A 22,093-nucleotide genomic window follows, 5' to 3' on the forward strand; every position below is an offset into this window, starting at 1 on the left:
GGATACATGTCAAACGATATATATGTTGCGATAAGGGATGAGGATGTTTCCGAAAGATGCATATGCTAGGGTGAAGCATGCATAAGCATGCATATGTTAGTCAAAGTAACTAACTAACTAACAGCGTGTGCAAAATTGCATGCAAAATTACAAAGGTGTGGGAGAAATTTGCAGGAAAGTGCTGGTGAATTTTCATGAGGATTTAATTTTTTTCAAGAAAGAACAGAGGCAGAAATCTGGGGGACTGAACTGAAGAATGGAAAAATGAGAAAATGAAATAGATAATTTGCTCATCTTTGGGACAGCATGTTTATGCTGGGATAAACTTGCCTGAGCCATAGAACTATTGGAGACAGGGAAGTAGACAGGAGGAGAAAACCCCCAGGAATTGTTTTGGTTCTTTATATTGAAATTAATCTAATAAATGTTGCAGAAACAACAATAATAATAATAACAAAAAATGCAAGACCTAGTTTAATATGGGACAAGCAGCTCACCCCACTTAAGAGTTAGTTAAATACAAGCCTGATATCTCAGTTTTCTGTTTACAAGAAGAGGCGCAAAAACAAAATTCGTATAAAATGAACAAATACTATAAAAATAACTATTGCTGTAACAGAATCTGTAACAGAACAGTAGAGGAAAGGAGGCTAGCAAGAATCACTAGAAAACAAAACCAAGACCCAAAGGCTGTCACAGGACAGAAACATTTTGATTCACTGCAATGGAAACCCAGACTATAATATAATGGGGATAAAACAATTAGCCATCTTGCTAACAGTTACAGTCATGAGGGTGTGCTATAAATGGATAATTATAATAAATGCTAGTTAGTTAGAGAGTCAGATGAGTCCACTTTGTCTTTAAAAAGTGGAGTACATAAATAGGTGCCGGCCAGGAAAATGAGAGAGGTGGCGATATCTCTGATGAACGCAAAATGCCCTCAGAAAAAGGGGATTCCTCTCACCCGGCTCTGCCTGGAATAAAGGAAGACCGGACCATGGGGCGAGCATCAGAATCTCTGATTACTCTGGTTCCGCGTAAGATTCTGCGCTTGATGAAACTGCCCTGGTCCCGCAAGCGCTACCCTCCTGGACCCCTTCGACTTCCCATCGTCGGAGGCATGTGGCGGTTTGGGGTCATGCTCTCCCTGGATACATTAATGAAGGTACTTCTTTCAAAATACTTCTTCAGCTGAAAAACAGGAAGAGCGAAAAGGCATTGCAATTTATTTCCTTTATTTGAGAACTGTGGATAATGATTCACCTGTGAAATCTAGGGCTTGAGCGTCTTGGCAGATTTTTCTGCCTGCTGTGGCAATTGCAATGTGCTGTGTTAGGTGCTGCATTGTTTAAATTGTTTTTCTTGTTGTTGCTTCTTTTATTTCTTACATATTGAATTTTAATGTAATTCCATAAGATTAAAATTGTAATGCAAAAAATGCACAGTGTAAGAAATAAAAGAAGGAATACAAATACAATAAGAAATCAAAATGAATATTCAAATCCACAGACATGCTGTGGAGCATATTAATGCAGCTTGTGGACTCTTGGTGGCCATGGATTATATCTGGGAACACTTGATCTATGGGCCTTTTAAGAATTTATGTGCAGAAGAAATCCTTGAAACAATATATTTTTGGTCATCTCTCCAACAAAACTACTGATCATATTAAAGGTTAGTGTGTATCCTATCAGAAATTTAGTTACACAGTTCTCAATCCAATTAGTTTTTCAGGGTTTTTTCCAGTAATTCCAGCCAATTAGTCAAGAATTCTCTTCTGCTTGGTCACATTGCCAATGAAAATTATCTTTCTTTTTTAATAAAAATTAACCGATTGTGAAATAACTGGGTGAATGGCCATATTCATTATCTCATATAAAAGTTTGTGATATTCTACCCATCGATGGATGTGGAAACAAATAAAGAGACCTCAGCGGAACAAATAGCAGATCATCAACCTTTTGCCTTTGAGAGAGAGACCTGACTCTTTGGGAGTAGGTGAGATTCTTGTGGTTGAAGGGAAGCCTGTCTGAGCAGGTGCAAAAAAGTTATTTAAGGCCATGTGCTAACTGCAGAAATACCTTTTATCATCTTAATTTGATATGTCACCTTCTTAGAAAGCTACTGTCTCAAGGCAGAGATCTATAGTGTTCTGTCCTCAAGGAGTGACAGCCACAATCTTGACGGAAATCCAGCCGTCATGAGATGGTGATTAGCATAGAAAAATGACACAGAGAAAGCCAGCTATATTTTCATGATGGTAAGGGCAGCTCCTTTCTCTGCCCTTTCCCGATTTATTCTCCTTTGTTCTCTCCAGCTGCATGGCCGTTTGCCAATGTCTCACGTTACCTCATCCGGTCAAAGCTTTTATTACACACATCACCCTATAGGGTCATCACTGCCCAGAGGAAACACAACTCCATTTAAGGTCAATACATTCCAATACATTGTAAAGCTCAGAGTGCTGGTCAGCCGAGGTCAGGGGGCACCCTGCAGTATTTACAAGCCTCTGCCATGGCTTTATGACTCCTACATGCCCTCTTTCTTTATTTTATTAATCAGAGTCATATATGTCATTACCAATACGGTTATATCGAGTGCGATAAGCGACTCTTGTGAGACCGGAAGCGGGCCACGGACTGGAGACCCATGCAGTACATACAGAGATTAAAGAAGGAATACATTGTATACAGCAACACAAAATAACGCAAATAACTACTATAAGGATCACTAAAATCAATAAATGTCGAAGCCAACTTCCATCCGGAAGCCAAGAATATAAGAATTCTGATTCCAAGCTGCATGGTAGGCTTCCTTTCTAGTTTATTAGCCATGCACTGGTGTCACTCCTATAGCACTGAGATTGGTCACTGTATGTTCCTGTAAGAGAACAAGAGCTATTAAAAGTGAAATTCAATGTATATTGACAGTTTGGATATATGCCCCATGATTCTTTTCCCTCTTTAATTTGAAAAAAAATGGGGGCAGGCTTACACAACCAACATTTAGAAGCATGCAATAAACTGGCAAACATAATCATATCTTGTACAAAAATATTATCCCTCCATATGTTATGATAATTTTCTCCCCTTAAAATCTTATTCAACAACACTGTTCTTATAGTTCGAGAGTGGCTGAGCCGTGGATGCTGCCAGCCAGAGTAGGATTCTGATGACAGCGGCTTGCCAGCTGATAAGGTGAAATATGGTGGTTTCCACTGGACTGGGTCGTCTGCTTCTCTTCCTTGTATAACGGTGCAGCAAAGGATGGCAAGGCAAATGGTGAGGAAGGCAAACACTGCCAGATGCAGTTCGTGTGCAGCACCTCTAGGTGGCGCATGCGGAAAGGTTTCAATGCTTCATCCACAAAATGTTGACAAAGTGTAGGGGAGTTCCGCATGCTCTGAGGCAGGACAACCCACTGATATCGCTGGGTGGGCTGCGAATTGTTATATACTGGCAATGTAAAAGCAAACCGTTCCCTGTCTGCAGGAGCCAGTGGGATAGAAAAAAATCAGTCCTTTAAATCAATCACAGCCAACTGATATTCTCGTGGGAGCATATTTGGATTTGGCATGCCAGGTTGTAAAGTTCCCATTGGCTGTATTTGGTTATTAATTTTCCTCATATCCTGCAAAAGACGCCATTTGCCTGATTTTTTTCTTAATAATGAAAATTGGGGAGTTCCAGGGAGATGAGGACGGTTCAATGTGGCCAAGGGTCAATTGTTCAGAAATGAGCTGGGCCGCCGCTGCTAGTTTTTCTTTTGGTAAAGGCCACTGTTCTACCCATAATGGGGTAGTGGTGATCCATCGTAACGGCAGTGCAGTGCATGGAAGTGCAGGGGTGGCCCTTAGAATAAATTTGACTCCAATTTGGTGTCTGCAATAGACAAAATATCGCGCCCCCATAAGGAGATTGGAATGTCCATTATTAACGGATAGAGGGTGATCTGAACCCCGCTATCGCTTTGGATGAGTATTGAGTGGAGACTGCGCCGTGCCTGTGATTCACCTCCTACACCAATAACTTGTGTGGCTGGACAGGTGGGCCAACTGGATGGCCAAGCAGATTTTGCCACGACTGTTACATCCGCCCCTGTGCCCAGAACTCCCTCAATGCGTCGACCTCCCACTGTCAGAGACACAGAAGGGCGTGAGGCTGTAATGCTCATGGCTGCTGCAATTAGGGGTAGTTGTTCGGATGGGGGAAAATGATAATCTTCGCCACTGAAGTATTTGACTGTATTCTGCATGGACGATCCGCATATAGCGTGATCTCAGGGAAATTCACATATGGTCCGTGTGTTAGCATCGGTACCGCATGAATTCCTGCTGTTTGTGCAGATAATAAGGGCAATACCAGACAAGTGGCATGGTTGTCTAACCCTGCTTCAGTGAGGACATGAGTCTTTAAAGGGCAGAAAGGCAAATGGAATTCCACGTCCTGAGTTAGGCGAAGCTGTGGTGCTGTTTCCCTGGACTCCGGGGGGTCCCCTATTGATTTATCTGGGCCCGGGAAGGGCCTGGCTGCCAGTTTCCCTGCTGTTGTCCTTGCTGATTTCGGGCAGTGTACTGACCCTGCTGTTGGTTTTGAGGAAGCAATCTGCATTGATTGGCCCAATGAAAGCCTTTTTTGCAGATTGGACATTTGGTAGAAGGACGCCTAGGCTGTTGCATCTTAAAGTGCGCCTTAAAGTGTCCTACATTGCGCCTTAAAGTGTCCTGGTTTGCCACACTGGAAACATGTTTTATCGGTGGCTACAGGCTGGTTTTTATTTAACACTGCCGCCAATAAATGTGCTTTATGAGTGGCTGTACCAACAGACTGACAAATGCAAAGCATAGCTGCTGTGTCTGTGGTAGGATTGTGTATTATCGGGAGCAATGCAAGTTTACAATCCTCGCTGGCATTTTCAAAGGCCACTTGTTTGATAATTATTTCTTTGGCTTCAGGATTTTCAATTTGGCAACTCACTGCTGTAAGCAGCCTGTCCATGAAGGAGGAATATGATTCTCTTGCCTCTTGCCTGATCGACCCCCATCTAGACTGAACACTGGTGGGCTCTGGGATTTTTCTCATTACTTGTTTAGCAGCAAGAGCGGTGTCCCTCAATAAGATTTGCAGCAGTGTGGCTTGTACTGAAGCCTGAAGAAAGGGACCATGCCCCATCATGGCGTCTAGGACGTCTGCGAGGGTAATATGTGGATTATTCCCTCTGATTTGTTGTAACAAAGCCGGGGCATAAACACGGCAGGCAGTTTCCCATTCATGGGCAAACAATACACCTGCTGATGGGGGTAACACTGTACGTGCCAAAAGCTTGATGTCATCTGGAACCAAAAGCTGGGCTAATGTGGCTTCCAAAAGAGCCTGTGTAAATGGGGCTTGAAGTCCATTTGTCCTTACTGACAATTGCAGCTCTTTCAAGATTTTAAAGTCAAACGGTTGGTGCTGGGCTTGAGTTCCTGCTGGAGCACCAGCAGGGGGCACAATGACGGGAAATGCCACAGTATCCTGAATTAAGGAACAGGCAAGTACTGCACGTTGAAAAGGGGTGGCTGGTTCTGTCGATGAGAGAGTAGGATCATTGCCAGCCAAACCATGCTATTTTTGCAGGATTGGGTCCTCTGGTGAGGAACTGTAGTCCGGAGGCTTGGGGTCTGGGGGTGCTGGCAAGGCGAGTGCTGGAACAGGCGGCATCACAGCAGGCTGGACTAAAGAAGCCGGGGGTGATGTTGGCAATACAGCCATGGAGATATTTTTTGGAGTTAAAGAGCCCATGGCGTAACGAACCTTGCACCATGCATTTAGAATCCGAACACCAATGCTGGGGTGTCCATGAAAATGTGTTCCAATCTTATCCCAATGTTTTAATTCCCAAGTCCCATCTGCAGGAAACCAGGGGCAATGCTCATCGATGGCCAGAATGAGCTGTATCAAATCACCCTCAGGAACTTCCAATTTGTTGGAGGAGAGGAGAAATTTTAAGTCTTTTAAAAATTTCTGTTGGGGAATAGACAGAGAGCTGCCCATTTTTCTAAAATCAATATAAAAGGGATCGACTCACCGGGATCCGAAGATGATTCAGCGCTGTGTAACCCTTGCCAGGCGTAGTGAGTCGATGATCAAGAAGCCTCACACGGTTTCCTTTGAAGTCAGCCTCACACTGTCTTCTTTAGTTAGCCTCTTCTTTTAAGTTAGCCTCACACGGGGCACCACTTGACGGAAATCCAGCCGTCATGAGATGGTGATTAGCATAGAAAAATGACACAGAGAAAGCCAGCTATATTTTCATGATGGTAAGGGCAGCTCCTTTCTCTGCCCTTTTCCGATTTATTCTCCTTTGTTCTCTCCAGCCGCATGGCCGTTTGCCAATGTCTCACGTTACCTCATCCGGTCAAAGCTTTTATTACACACATCACCATATAGGGTCATCACTGCCGAGAGGAAACACAACTCCATTTAAGGTCAATACATTCCAATACATTGTAAAGCTCAGAGTGCTGGTCAGCCGAGGTCAGGGGGCACCCTGTAGTATTTACAAGCCTCTGCCATGGCTTTATGACTCCCACACAATGTGCTTTACGTGAGACTGCAGCTAGACTGGTGACAGGCAGTGGCTGCTGACACCATATAACACCGGTCCTGAAAGATCTTCAGTGGCTCCCAGTACGTTTCCGAGCGCATTCCGAGTGTTGGTGCTGACCTTTAAAGCCCTAAACAGCCCTGTATCCCTGAAGGCGCGTCTCCACCCCCATCATCCAGCCTGGACACTGAGGTCCAGCGCCGAGGGCCTTCTGGCGGTTCCCTCACTGTGAGAAGTGAGGTTACAGGGAACCAGGCAGAGGGCCTTCTCGGTAGTGGCACCCACCCTGTGGAACGCCCTCCCACCAGATGTCAAGGCAGTAAACAACTATTTTACTTTTCAGAAGACAACTGAAGGTGGCCCTGTTTAGGGAAGTTTTTAATGTCTGATGCTGTATTGTTTTTAATATTCGGTTGGAAGCTGCCCAGAGTGGCTGGGGAAACTCAGCCAGATGGGCAGGGTATAAATAATAAATAATAAATTATTATTATTATTATTATTATTATTATTATTATTATTATTATTATTATTGCTTCAAAAGCTTCAGCTAACACTGCAGCACATCCCCCCCCCCAAGTATGGTTTCTTATATATCCAAAAATGGCACCACCCATGAACTGGACAGTGGTTCTGTGGCTCAAGAAAATCCTAGGGTTTGCAGAAGTGCACAAAAAACCCTTTAGAAAATGCATTAGGCTGTGTGGAGGACACACCCCAAAATGTCACATTGAGGGCTGCGAAGTTTTTTTGGGACACAGCCTGCTGGTGGGAGGAGGTGGACAACCAGTTAGGAGGTGGAATGTTATGAAGCGCCCTGATAGTGGTCCTGGCTGACTGGCTAGAGCCCTGAATTGCGAGTGACACTTGCCCAGCCCAGACGGCTTACACTGCAAAACTGAAACCACAAAAGATTCAAAAGAAACACAACCTGCAGCCAGCATAGTAGATCATGTTCTGTCCATTCCCAGTAACATCCAGCTGGGTGGCCTTACATTATAAGTTCTAAGACTTCCCTTGATGGAAACCAGCCATCAAAAAGTTGTGCACAGCATAGAAAAAAGACACAGAGAGACAGCAGTATTTTCAGGGTGGAGGGCAGCTCATTTGAACTTCTCTCCTCTCCGGTAATTTTATTATCCTTTGTCTAACCGCCTGCATGGCCGTCTGCCAATGTCTCACGTTACATCGCCCGATCATGGCTTTACAACACCCATCACCATATAAGGTAATTATGGAGAGAGTCAGAACTTATAGGGTTAAGAAGTTCTGAGTGACGTCTCACATTCTGAGGCGTGGTTTAGAATACTGAGGGGAGTGTTCAACTCTGTCTCTCAGAGTGTGTGTTGCTCCGTTGCGGGAGAGGAGCAGAAATGAGTGCTGTGTCACCAGGAGAGTTATGATCTGTTGTTTCTGCTACGAGAATAAAGCTATTTGTAAGATAAGGAGGACACCGTGCGTCCAGCCTGATTTATTACGCACACACGGCAACAGCTTCTGTTTCTACGCTGCGTATGCACTCTGCTGAAGCTGTGAGGAGCCCTTTGGAGCAGAGCACCGCAGGGGAAGCGTGTGGACTCCGGGAGCAAGCAAAGCTTCTAATCAATCATCCCATAGTAATTACTGCCCAGAGGGAACACAACTCCATATAAGGTCAATACACTCAATACACTGCAAGGCACAGACATGCCGGTCACCGAGGTCAGCAAGGCACCAGGCGGCACTTACAAGCCTCTGCCATGGCTTTATGACTCCCACATGCCCTGGGCTGCAGCATTCATCTCTCTCACACACCTTACGGCTCCAATGTTTCCTGAGGGATGATTCAAATCAAAATGCCCCTACGAGCCAGTACTTGAAGCTTCCAAAATAACCTGAATATAACTAATCTCTTCTCTCTCCTTTTTTTATCTGAATGGCAGTTGGCAAAGCAATATGGGAACATTTGCACTGTATGGATTGGGCCTATACCTGCAGTCATACTGTCCGGCTACAAAGCAGTCAAGGAAGGCCTAATTAACCATTCGGATGATTTTGCTGACCGCCCAGAAACTCCTTTCCTTAAAAGTGCAGCCAAAAATAGGGGTAAGTTCTTGGTTTGAGTAGGAGGTTTCACTAGCCTTTTCTCCAGTGAAGGCAACAAAGGACCCTTCCATATGGGACGTACCTTTTCCCCATGGGCGTCATCTTCTGCAACATGTCATTGATGCAAGAATAGTGGTGGATTTATATTGGACAATCCACACCGCTTTATTAGTTGTTCTGCTTTCCCAGTGTTACTGCATTATCCAATCAAAGCTGGACAACCCTCCGCCCGGAACATTTGCGGAATGGAAAGTTACAGGATTTCAGCAGGAAGTAACAGGACATGCACTGATGGGAAAGGGAGCAGCTTGGGCCCCTCTAAACATCCTTTCTTTGTGCATTCAATGATGGTTTGCGCTCTTGATGCTTTTGGAGTAGCCACAAAGAAGCTCTTCTTTCAGTGTTGTTTGTACCTGCAAAGTTTTGGGGCAGTGACTCACTCCCAGTCTGTACATATTGATTAAAGAGCCGCAGTTCCATAATGGAACTGGTAATGCAGTGTAAAAAAAGAAGAAGCTAGAAGTACTAACCAGTAAAACTAATGTAAAGAATTCTTTTAACAGTAGTTTTCGCATGCGCTAATTTTCTCTGAATCTTGATGGCCCCAGGTATTCTGCCAAGCTTAGGACCCCACTGGGCATGCTGATACCTCCCTGCTGTTGGCCTCATTTTGGCTCCAATCCTGTTGGCACTCAGTGCTTGAGTTTGGTAATAGAGGGAGTGATGATGAAAGTCTTGTTTCTCATATGCATTTTCTGAAAGTTACTGGTGTCCCACATCAGAGATATAACACTCCACAACAAAAAAATTGATTCTGCACCAGTCTTCCTGTTCTTAGGTTCTTTAATGCCTAGGCATGGACTGCACTGGTGTTTTCTAGGCTGCTGATGTAATAGCTTTTATATGAATTTTGTAAGCAATAATTTCTCACTGGTCTGTGATGGTTTTAGGTATCGTACTTTCAAACGGTCACACCTGGAAGCAGCAGAGACGGTTCAGCGTGGTTACTATGCGGAAGCTGGGGCTGGGGAAGAAAGGCATGGAGCACCAAATAGAAGAGGAGGCCATTGAGCTTGTGGAGATCTTTGCACGTGCAAAGGGTATGTGATAGAAGAAAATGAGGCTAACTCAGGCTGGTTTGTTATCCACCTCTGCCTGAGACAATCTGCGGGTTGGGGCAACTTCCTGGGACTCACAGCAGAAGAGTGGTTCAGTTTTGGAAGCTGAGAGAGAAGAGCCCACTGGCATCCTGTAAACTGGGTAGGGATTGCTTGGGTATACAAATATTTAGCAGCCGCAGTGCAAAGAGTCAGTGCCTAGTTTGCATCCTGCTGGTGTAAAAAATAAATAAATAATAATTGATGGAAAATGATGGATTGCAGAGGTGACAGGACTTGCTGTTTATTGAGACCATTACATTGTCTGTGAATTGTGCAATTGTCTCACCCTGATTTTATTAAATAGGCAAAGTGTGTTAAACTGTTTTTTAAACTAAGGAACTTTCTTAATGGTTTATAATGACAATGGCAAGGGAAGGCTGCAATTAGCACAGTAAATTCAAAATGTTTAATTGAGTGTTAATTTAGTTTATAATGAAAGGAAGTTGAAATTAATGAACAGGGTTGGGCTTGGGTCACTATACAATATATTCTCACGCTCTGGTAATAATTTGCAGTTGACAGCAACTAATTAGAGTGATGCATACAATGAACTTTTGGCTGGATCCAGGAGTGACTTGTATGAGCAGAAAGGCACTTGTGCTTGAGCTTGGTGCTCTCATCCCCAGATTCTGCAGATTCTCCCTGCTGCTGCAACCTGGCCGTGCTCCATCACTCACCATTAAGGAGAGTTCCCTGATCCTGAAGAGCAAATTGTTGAGAAAGCAAGAAATGCACTGGAGTGTGTGTGTGTGTGTGTGTGTGGAGTGAACTGGCAGTAAATCACACAGTAGAATTTGGAGTTAGCTCTTTATTAGCAAAAACATGATCTGCATGGACTTGACGGAGTGTCAGGTTTAATGAGCACAGCCACCCATCCCCGGCAGATCTTGTCTGCATGGAGCAGTTCCTGAGACTGAAGGTCCCTGCGTTCCCACTGCTGCCTAAGTCCCCTCCAGGGTTTTCCCCCAAGCAATCGGAGACTATGCCTACATGCAGCCAATCTCTCCTCTGCCCTTTTCATGCCTCTTCTGGTTCTGGGAGAGCAGGGGGGAGGGGCAGACACCAGTGACTCTTCACCAGCCTGACTCATCTCTGTCTCTTGGCCTCTTTCTTCCCACCCTCCTGCTTCAGCTTCTGCCTCTGATTCTGGACTTCTCTGTGCCACAGACACTGCCAGCTCACTAAACCCAGTTATCGCCTCATTCTTCTGTCCCATTCTTCTGTAAAATGGATGCCTAATTGATTCCAATTTGGAAACAAACAAACAAACAAACAAGAACATATATTGGAATAACAATGGAGATAAGGAGCAAGAAAGACTGATTTTGAAAAGCTGTCAACCAATCACAATTTCTCCTTTTGCATAGCAAAAGAATAATAAGTGTGTTTGTGTATGTGTGTATGTATGTGTGTATATGTAGATACATATGTGTGTGTGTGTTTATATATATATATATATATATATATACACACACACACACACACACACAATATTTTTTGCACCATAACACTCACTTTTTTCCTCCTAGAAAGTAAGGGGAAATGTCTGTGCGTGTTATGGAGGGAATGCCTACGGGTGGCATGCCTACGGATTTTCCTCCTCTAAAAACTACGTGCGTGTTATGGTCGGGTGCGTGTTATAGAGTGAAAAATACGGGTATATATGAGCATTGGATCTCATTAGGATTTCATTTGCAGGGCAGCCATTTGACCCATCCTTACACATCATCAATTCAGTCTGCAACGTGATATGCGCCGTGTCCTTTGGATACCGATTTTCTGTTGAAGATAAAGAATTCCTGAGGCTGATGGAAGCCATTCGGATTAGCTTACAGTTCGGAGGCAGCTTCTTTCATGGCGTGAGTAGGTTGCAGCTTAGGCTTGGTGATGGGCGAGTGGAGGAGAGCATGAGATGGCAGGCCCGTGAACTGTGGTTGCCTACAGTAGACATCAGTTCAAACTGGGATAGCCAGCAATGTCAACTCCAGATGCTGTGGACTACCACTCCCATCAGTCCCAGGCATGGCCAATGATCAGGAATGATAGGAGCTGTAGTCCAAATCATCTGGGCAACACCACATGGGCTACCCCTGCTGCAAGGGATATGTCAGTATACTCTCTCTCTCTCTCTCTCTTTTAAAAAAAGATATGTTGGTTGAGTTTTCAAAAGCAGCAACCTGCAAACAAGACAAGCAACATGGGAGCAAAGGACAAGAACTGTGTGGAGCACATTATTGCAGTCAGAATAAAATAAATAAAGGTTCAGTACACTCTTGCAAATGCCATAATAAAATAGATTCCACGAAGGGACATTTTGGAAGGAAGCCTCACCATACAGACATGGTCAGAGGCAGCAAATGCCTCTGAAGACCAGTTGCTAGAAACCACAGGAGCTCTTGGGGGGCCACTAGGTGGCGCATTGGAAGATGGCTGACAATAACATCTCTCCGACCCACACGAGGTAATTTGGAGGCTATGATGGGGGTAATTAGCCTCCTTAACCCCCCCAGGATGGTGGGGGGGGCGGCCCTTGCCTGCTGTGCCCTATACCACCCCCGAATTTGTGGGGGTGGGGGCACTAGGCACAAAGCCCTCCTGTGGGATTTCGGCACTCCTGGACGCCGTCCCTGATTCGCGCTGCTAGTTGCAGGCATCTTCAAAAGAAACAATTTGGACGAGATAAATTGCACATGCTTCAAGGAAAAAGGGGAGTAAAGACTGCTGACAGAAGAGATCTCTGATAACAAGAGAAGAATAAAATATGAGAAGATACGTCAAGATACGGCATGACTGAGGGGGGAGGGGGAAAAAAACCTGCCTTCCTTTTTCTTATGTGATTTAACAAGAATCCCCTCCCCTAATGAGTCAGAAACTAAGGACTTAAGCTGTGGATTTAAGGCTGTGTGGAGATAAACTTTCGAACCAAAGCAATGTTTCAAGATGAAGTTGGAAAGCTAAGAGTTTTGGAATGACGCAATTAAAAATGCCGTCGCCATTTTGGGAGGCATTGTTGGAGCTCTTGGGTCTGGGAGGAGAAAGAGAGAAATAGAGTTGTTTACATATCGTGGATCAACTTCTCGGTGGGACTTAAGAGCGACAAATGCCAAATTTATGATGGAAAGAGCGATGTTATCCACGAAGGAGATATATGGAAACCATCTGGACTTAGTGGAGGAACGGGAAATCCACACAGGATTATTATTTTGCTTATCGGCTTAAGGAGACTAACAGAAGAGATCGTAAAGGAAAAACAGAAATTATATGAACAAGATATGATGTGGAAACACCAAGATAAGACTGGATAGAATTATGAATTTTGTTTGGACTGATTGGGACTGATTTGGACATTAACGCAGTAATAAGAAGATAATCTGAATCCCCCTTTGGATCTTGAAGTATGGGTTCCCCCAACAAAATTTAAAAATTTGGCTTTGTAATTTGGAATTTATGTGATGTGATTTAATTTGATGTGATTGGCCAGTTAATAAAAAATATATTTTTTTTTAAAAAAATAGAAACCACAGGAGCTCTTGTGCTCTTGTGCTCAGATTGGTTGGCCACTGTGAGAACAGGATGCTAGACTAGATGCAACCTGATCATGGATTCATAGAACTGTAGAGCTGGAAGGGATAATGGGGATCATGTAATCCAACCCCTTGAAATGCAGGAATCTTTTGCCCAATGTGGGGCTTGAATCCCATGACCCTGAGATTAAGCATGTCATGCTGTACCATACGAACCATCCCAGATACAGCAGGTTCTTCTTTATGCTCCAATACATCTTTGCAAAGCAAATTTTACACTGTTTTCACTAATATATATGCTTCTTATGTGCCCTTTACCCTAGCATATGCATTTTTACACATTGCTTGCCTGGAGAGCTGCACTATAAAGATCAGAGGAGTGCAGATTTCAAAATGTGGCTGTTTCTGTTCCTGTATTGTTCCAGAAAGTTCAGGCCAGAAAGTTCACTTATAAATGTGAACAATACTGAATTTCTCCTCCATCTCACCTTTCAGACACTCAGGGTGAAATTTCTAGTCCTCAAGAACAAGCCAAAGCATGAGGTTGGAGTTGACTTGTGGGTTGTGTTGCTGATAGGATGTGCCTTTTCTTTCCTTGTAGCTCTATGAAATTCTCCCGTCTGTCATGAAATTTCTCCCGGGGCCTCACAAAACTGCATTGTCCTCCATGGAGATGGTCTTTTCATTTGCGAAGAACGAGATAGCAAAGCACAAGGAAGACCAAACTGTGCACGAGCCAATAGACTTCATTGATTTCTATCTAACTCAGATGGAGAGGGTAAGGAACTGCTTTGTGGGCGAATGCTTCTTCTTCAATGAATCGTTGCATTCTCTGTTACGATCAAACAATAACATCAGCTGGGAATCCCCCCTGCCCTTATTAGTCAGCCGCCGTGCAGTGAAATGGTTGGGGAAAGTAGATCTTTTCATATCCTTGACAGTCTAGGACAGGCTTCCTCAACCTCAGCCCTCCAGATATTTTGAGACTACAATTCCCATCATCCTTACCTTACTTTACCTTTCTCGTCCTGATCTGGCCACAGTGATCCATGCGACGGTCACCTCCAGGCTTGATTATTGTAACTCGCTCTGCACGGGGCTTCCCTTGAAGCTGACCCTGAAACTCCAGCGGGAGCAGAATGCCGCGGGGAGGCTCCTTATGGGGTCCTTGCCGCGGGGTCACATTCACCCAGTGCTTTACCAACTGCACTGACTCCCGGTGGAGTACAGGGTCAGGTTTAAGGAGCTGGTTTTGACCTTTAAAGCCCTAAGTGGCCGAGGACCCACGTACCTATGGGACCGCCTCTCCTGGTGTGCCCCGCGGAGGACTTTAAGGTCCACAAATGAGAACATTTTGGAGGTCCCAAGTCGCAAGGTGGTTAGGTTGGTCTCAACTAGGGCCAGGGCCTTTTCAGTACTGGCCCTGACTTGGTGGAACGCTCTGTCACAAGAGACTAGGGCCCTGTGGGACTTGACATCTTTTCGCAGGGCCTGCAAGACAGAGCTGTTCCGCCTGGCCTTTGGTTTGGACTCAGTCTGACCCTTATGTTTCCATCCCCTTACAGTTTTGATCTATGGGATCCTTTTAAAATGAGGCTGCATTTTAAATTGCATTTTAACCTGTATTTTAAATTGTTTCCCCCCCCCTATTATGATTTTACTGTAATTCTACTGGTGTTATTCGCCCTGAGCCTGGCTCTGGCTGGGGAGGGCGAGGTATTATTATTATTAATAATAATAATAATAATAATAATAATAATAATAATAATAATTATCATCATCTCTGACCTACAATTCCTGCTAGCTAGGGATCATGGGAGTTGTAGGCCAAAAACACCTGGAGGGCTGAGTTTGAGGAAGTCTGGTATAGGAACATAATAAGAGCTGCTGGATCAGGCCAATGGCTTCTCTAGTCCAACACCCTGCTTTCACAGTGGCCAACAGGACGCCTGTGGGAAACTAGCAAGCAGGATTCAAGCACAAGAGAAACTCTCCCCTCCTGCGATTTCCAGCAACTAGGATTCAGAAGCGTTGCTGCCTCCAACCATGGAGGCACAGCATAGACATCCTGGCTAGCAGCTATTCATTAAAAGGTAAAGGGACCCCTGACCGTTAGGTCCAGTCATGACCGACTCTGGAGTTGCAGCGCTCATCTTGCTTTATTGGCCGAGGGAGCCGGCGTACAGCTTCTGGGTCATGTGGCCAGCATGACTAAGCTGCTTCTGGCAAACCAGAGCAGTGCACGGAAACACCGTTTACCTTCCTGCCAGAGCGGTACCTATTTATCTACTTGCACTTTGATGTGCTTTCGAACTGCTAGGTGGGCAGGAGCAGGGACCGAGCAACGGGAGTTCACCCCGTCGCGGGGATTCGAACCGCCGACCTTCTGATCAGCAAGTCCTAGGCTCTGTGGTTTAACCCACAGCGCCACCCGCGTCCCTTAGCAGCTGTTCATAGTGCTCTTTTAAAGCCATCCAGGTTAGTAGCTGTCAGAGCTACCCTAGGTCCCAGCTCACAAAGGACCAACGCTGCTTCGTTGTTAAGTATAAAAGTCTTTATTGAAGTTCAGTTTCACTTCCAGAGCCGCAGCGCGCAGCTCTACGTCTCAAGTGTCAGACCGCTGATGCTCCGTCTGAGTCTCCTTCCCCTTGACACCAATTTAAGATTCTAGCCTTGCTCCACCTTCTCCGCTGCTCCTTCCTCCTCTGGGTCCGCCTGCCCGCCGGGGTTCCGCCCTTTCTAGCCTCTTCTCCCGCTGATTCCCCTGAGCCTTCTCCCTCCCTCCGGCGGGCTTTAGGAGCTGGTTCCCCATCCGGGTCTCCTGCTGTTCCGCGCGCCTGCACATTTGAACTTGGCACGCGCGCCCAGCCAGCAGCTTTCCTCCTGACCGTTTCACTGCTGCTGTCACTGCTTCCCCCTTCGGGGGGGCTAGCTGCGACTGACCTCCCCTCCGTTGGAGGCGTGGTCAGCCCTGACTCCCTCTCTGGAGGAGACACGGCCCCTGACACATGTGACTCTTCCCCCCCACTACGCTCTGGTGGGGAAACTGGTCCCGATCCTCCACTGCTACTTTGGGGTTCCCCTCTGGCTCCTTGTTTCTGGTGCGTCCCCCCTGGGACCCCCCTTGCCCTGACCATCGGCGCCCCCTTCTGGGAATCTTCTGATTCGCTGGAGAAGCTCATGGAATCTCTCGGGCCACTGTCATACTCCCCTACGCTGCCCTCGGATTCTTCCCCTTCGCTCTCCCAATCCTCTCTCCCCAGTGCTCCTGCTCCTGATTCCCTGACAGTAGCAATTGCTTTCTCCCGTGAGATGGAGTTCCATAGCTTACCTGTGTGCAGAGGCTGGAAGGCCACCTGCCATAAATGATCTCATTGAGATTCCCTCATTGCAGGGGGTTGGACTAGATTCTCACAATAAGAATGGGGTTTTCCTTCCAGACTGTCATTGTTGTTTTTTTTGGATGGGATTCAATTGCATACAAGCAAATTTAGGGTGCACGATTATAGAGGATTGTTGGAGGTTTTGAACAATGATCTACTCCCCCCCCCCTAAGATACGGAAAGTGACAGGGAATTGTACTTGGAAGAGCGGGGTAACAATTCCTTGGATGCAACAGCATCTAACCTCCTCACAAACAAATCAGGATGAATGCTCAAGGAGCAGGTCATCTGGAAACTGATGGAGGTAAGTCTTAGTTGATTAACTGTATGCACTTATGTTGATTAATCAATAAAATTTACGTACGTAAATGCAAAAAGTATACTTTTCTGATTTAGCACATCTGTGTCACAGCAGGCATAATCTCAGGAAAGGCACCCCCTCATTCAAAGAGGCACTTCGCTGCCTGCAATTTTTATTAATACTTGTATATTATATGGAAGGCCCATTTTCCAGGTCTTATACTGGTGTAAGATCCACTGGTCTTAGTTTAGCTGACTGGGGCCTGTGAGTGAACTGAATCTAACCTCCACTATTGCTTACAACAGAACAAGGATGACCCCTACTCTACCTACAATGAGGACAACCTGGCTCAGTGTATTTTTGACCTCTTTATCGCTGGAACAGAGACAACTGCTACCTCTCTGCAATGGGCGCTGCTCCTCATGGCGACACATCCAGATATTCAAGGTGAGAAGGAACTGTGCAATGCCAGCAAGACGCCATTTTGACCTCTTGATCCTGGACCTGAATTTCTCTCAGGTTGGCTCCCATCCAGCCCATTACTACTTCCGGGCAAACACCTTCAAAGCCTCTCTTGATTCAGATGGAATGGAGAGACAGAGCTGTGTGTCACCAGCATACTGACAGCACCATGCTCCAGATCTCTGGAAGATCCCTGCAGATCTTGCTGCAAGAGGCTACCTTTCTGAAAATCATTATTCAGGTCCCCCCCACAGGAGGTCTAGGTGGAATACTTTCCTGTGGAACAAATACCCCTTAATGATTGCTCAACTTGTTTAACTTGAGATGCTTCATCCGAAACAAAGCTTAATTCTCCACCATTTTCCTCAGAGAAAGTCTACCAGGAGATGGAAGATGTTTTCGGTTCGTCTCACTCAATCCGCTATCAAGATCGGAAGAAGCTGCCCTACACCAATGCTGTGATTCACGAGATCCAGCGTTCAAGATACATTTTGTTATTTGGGGTTCCAAGGCAAACCGTGAAGGACGTGAACTTGCACGGTTTTCACATTCCAAAGGTACAGACGATTGTAACAGTTGCATTTCTTTAGCCCAGGGGGAAGGGAGATTCCCTTGTAGTGCAAATTCTGAAGAAAGTAACTATAGCTTCTTCCATTTCCAAAAAAAAGGAGGGGAGTTCATGCAGGGACATCTTGTGCTGTGTCCTTCAGATGTGGTGGACCACAACTCACATTATCTGTGACCCCCATCATTGATCTATGTTGGCAGGGGCTGTTGGAAGTTGTAATCCGCAGCAGGAGCGGTTGGTGAGGAGAGGTGCAGCTGCACACCTAGCCTCCCAGCAGCAGAGTTGCTCCTGCTTCCTGGGAGGAAGAGGGATGAGATGACAGGGGAGACAGCATCTGCGCAGGCACATTGGTGGGAGTGCCCCAGAAATGCATAGGATCGCTTCTGCGGAGCTTCTTCACAATTTGCATCCTTCCATCAGCACTCAAGACTTTTAAATTCATGAAATGCAAATCTGAAAATTCATCATTTATAAAGAAAGAAAATGAAATTCTTCAGTTCCAGGAGAATGAAGCTTGTATGTAAAGATTAGTGGAAATAATAATAATAATAATAATAATAATAATAATAATAATAAAAAATTGTTTATTTGCTTGACATCTGGTGGGAGGGCGTGCCACAGGACAGGTGCCACCACCAAGAAGGCCCTCTGCCTGGTTCCCTGTAACCTCACTTCTTGCAGTGAGGGAACTGCTAGAAGGCCCTCGGAGGTGGACCTCACTGAGTGATGTGGGTGGAAAATGGGGGAACGGAAGGGCAAAAGTGCAATGTTCTGTTTAGATGCATCCTGAGACAAGTCTTCCTTCCCTGCAGGGGGCTGTGATTACTCCGGATCTCCGCTCTGTTCTTTTTGATCCTAAGGAATGGGCAACACCTAAAAAGTTCAACCCAAATCATTTTTTGGACGAGGACGGGCAGTTTGTGGACAGAGAAGCATTTCTGCCATTTGGTGCAGGTATGTGCAAGAAGCCCCAGCTGTCGCATTCAGGCAACACTTTATTCCATTTTCTTGATGTTTTCTTAACAGATGATTTTCACATTCTGTGTGATCTTCCACACAACATAAATGCCACTTCTGGAGATGTAGCAGAATCTAGTGGAAGTTTAGCGCTCGTTTCAATTTGTTTCCAGAAAGCAACCTGTTCTCAGCTCTGTTAGCACGGAAAATAGAGCCACAAAATTTGGGGTGCTATTCCAACATACAGTTCTCTCCCACCATTTTCTTTGGTGCATCATGGCAGAATAGAAGCGCACATGCGCCCTCAGGACTAGCATTGGATACAACACAATAAATATAGTTATAATAAGTATTATTATTAGTAATAACTAGTATCATTCATAAAAACAATGGTAAGTATTAAATACTACTATTAGTACTACTAGCTAATGATAGAGATTTTAGCATACAGTTTAAATATGTAAACATGTAATTTTAGTACGTATAATTCTTTTTAAATTACTGGCTTGATTCTTTATATTGCCTTCATTATGAACCTTGTTTTCCGTGTTTGCTATTACTGGTATTTTTAATGAACACTTTAGATTGTCTTTTGTAAGCCACTTAGAGGTCTTTAGTTTGAGGAAGCAACTAAAGCAACTTTTACTAGACTCAGGAATTAGGGAAGATCTGCCCTCCCGCAAACCCATAACAATACTTAAAAGGGAGATTTAAATAAACACATTACTGAAATAAAATAAGCAACTAGTCCTGATCTCATGCTGAGCCAGGTCTTGGCAGCCCCTGAAATAAAGCCCACTTTCTCAGTGACATCCCCACACCCCAAAGTTTAAAGGGAGGCATGGGGGACTCGGGAATCGTAGAAAGAGGAGTTGCTGCAGGATGCTTTCATAGACTGAATGAGGCCCAGAGACCCAGATTCTTTTCTCAGAGTCAAAGCAAATTGGTGCCCCGGGTAAATACTCTGGAGTATAGGTGGAATAGCAGATAATTCAGTTCCTGCTTTCCTCTTTTTTTATTTTCCTGCAGGTGCTCGGGTGTGTCCAGGGGAGCAACTGGCAAAGATTGAGCTCTTCATCTTTTTCACCAGCCTGCTGAGAGCATTCAGGTTCCAGCTGCCAAAAGGAGTGAGAGGAGTCCATACGAAGCCTATAATAGGGCTGACGGTCCGTCCTCGCCCCTACAAACTCTGCGCTGTTCCCCACTGCAGCCACATAAACAATTAGGGGGGCTGGTCAACTACTGCAATCTCCTCCTTTAATCATTACCCGCCATCCTCACATTTTTTCTTGGCTTGCTCAGTTGAGATTCTCCAATCTGTGATGCCACTGGTTGATAAATGAGTTACCACCAGCCTAGCAAATATTCGTTGTTCCTCCTTCATTGCTTGTGCACAAGTATCCGGGACCGATTTCTTGCAGTTCTCCTGTGTGTTTCAGAGACGGCAAGGGGTTAGCTGAATAAACTATTTGGTCACATCTATGTTCTGTGAGTGTATTATTTGAAAAAGGATGAACTGTTACATGCCACCCGAATTTCTGTGAGCGCTACAAGATTCCAAGGGTTGCAGGCACACTTATCAGAGTCTGTGTTCCCTTTTGGGACAACAAGGCACAATAGAAACTGTGGTGTCTTTATGATAGATGGTTTATTTTCATGTACCGTATTTTTCGCTCTATAACACGCATCTGACCATAACACGCATGTAGTTTTTAGAGGAGGAAAACAAGGAAAAAATATTCTAAACGAAACAGTGGATGTATGATTTTTATGGTTCATGCTGTGGCCACAGACATGTGATCTGACAGTGAGTTTGGGGTAGCCCAATGCAAAAATCCTGAGGATCCATGTGGATCCATGCTTTGTAACGTTTTTGCGCCATTGCGGCCCCATGAAACAGTGGGTGCGTGTGTGTTTTTTGGTGCAGGCTATAGCCATGGAAATGCTATGTGATCTGATGGTGAATTTGGGGTGACCCAGTGCAAAAATCCTGAGGATCCATGTGGATCCATGCTTTGTAACCACGTTTTAAGTGGGGAGGGAAGGAAAAGAACTCAAGGGACAAGGAGCACGCGTGGGGTGTGTGGAGAAGGAGCTTTTCTGCGAGCTGAGCGGGGGGGGGGGAAGAGCACTGTTGCTTTAAAGGTATACTTAAGGTATTTGCCCTGTGCCTGGGTTTTTTTTCCATTTAACAGTTTGCAGCCTTTTCCTTCCGCTCCTTGTTTTGAGGCAGAATAGATTTGAGCAAGTGAGGAGGACTTGGATTGCAGGGGATTCGCCATTAGCTGTGTAAAAGCGCTCCTCCTTGCAGCCTGAATGATAAGCAGCCACCAGCAGCAATAGAATGGAGCACAAAAAAGCGGTAGGGGCACTAGGACCCAGACAATGCTCAAATCTATCCTGCCTGAAAATAAGCTGCTCCGTCCCCGCGGATCAGCTGAGACGCGGGGGGGGGGGGATTTGCGAAGTTTCCCCCTCTCCCTCATGCCCTCCCCAGCCTTTTTTTTTACTTCCTGGTTTTCACTGCGCTGGCTCAGAGCTCGAGGTTGGTTTTATTTTGCTGCTGGTTGCTTAAATTTTATCTTTCCTGCCATCCCTCTGCAGCCTCACTGCTCTGTTTAGAGAGCGCACGGACTTTTGCTAGCTCCGTCCCTCCTCCCGTGTAAGCGGCTGCTGCCGGCTTTGCTGCCATGACTCTCCTTCCCTCCCTCCTCCCCGGCTCCAGGTCGCTTTAAAGCAAGCAAAGCGAGAGCCTCGTAGAGTGTGTAAGCGGCTCCCGCTTTGCTTGACTGATGGCAGCCATGGCTCCGATCCGTGCATTCGCTCCATAACACGCACAGGCATTTTCCCTTACTTTCTAGGAGCAAAAAAGTGCGTGTTTTGGAGCGAAAATTACGGTATGTACAACCTGAGCCAACGGTGGATAGGTTCCCAGCATTACACACTCCAAGAGGATCTCTTGCTTCTCTCATAGGTGCAGCAGCCAATCTCCTGCTTTCCTATTGGCTGTCAAGTTGGTTGCACCCATTGGTAGCTTTGCCCCCCCCCCTGCTTGCCAAACTGCT

At 45.4% G+C, this 22,093-nt stretch overlaps 1 protein-coding gene and 2 long non-coding RNA genes across 3 annotated transcripts in view; 1 reads left to right on the forward strand and 2 right to left on the reverse strand.

Annotated features, from left to right (window-relative positions):
- The window catches only part of LOC310762276, a 466,366-nt gene that overhangs the window by 178,580 nt on the left and 265,693 nt on the right, over positions 1-22,093 (reverse strand). The gene's annotated exons all lie outside the window — the stretch shown is intronic.
- LOC310762279 overlaps positions 1-22,093 on the reverse strand; it is a 44,675-nt gene that overhangs the window by 17,639 nt on the left and 4,943 nt on the right. Inside the window, exon 2 of the long non-coding RNA XR_014547917.1 lies at positions 20,234-20,454. This is a non-coding gene — a long non-coding RNA (uncharacterized lncRNA). The remainder of the gene's footprint in view (positions 1-20,233; positions 20,455-22,093) is intronic.
- LOC310762200 (cytochrome P450 2J2-like) lies at positions 830-20,510 on the forward strand. Its single transcript, XM_083612882.1, has 9 exons — positions 830-1,168; positions 8,511-8,673; positions 9,624-9,773; positions 11,532-11,692; positions 13,959-14,135; positions 17,347-17,488; positions 17,873-18,060; positions 18,884-19,025; positions 20,058-20,510. The coding sequence occupies exons 1-9, from the start codon at positions 938-940 to the stop codon at positions 20,252-20,254; spliced, it is 1,551 nt and encodes a 516-aa protein (XP_083469008.1). The 5' UTR covers positions 830-937; the 3' UTR covers positions 20,255-20,510.

This window comes from Podarcis filfolensis (genome assembly GCF_964270895.1).
Source record: "Podarcis filfolensis genome assembly, chromosome: 5".
NCBI classification, from domain to species: domain Eukaryota; kingdom Metazoa; phylum Chordata; class Lepidosauria; order Squamata; family Lacertidae; genus Podarcis; species Podarcis filfolensis.

Coding starts and splice junctions, on each gene's coding strand:
- LOC310762200 (XM_083612882.1), top strand. CDS start 938: ATGCCCTCAGAAAAAGGGGATTCCTCTCACCCGGCTCTGCCTGGAATA. Junction 17,489..17,872: donor GACACATCCAGATATTCAAG/GTGAGAAGGAAC, acceptor CATTTTCCTCAG/AGAAAGTCTACCAGGAGATG. Junction 19,026..20,057: donor ATTTCTGCCATTTGGTGCAG/GTATGTGCAAGA, acceptor ATTTTCCTGCAG/GTGCTCGGGTGTGTCCAGGG.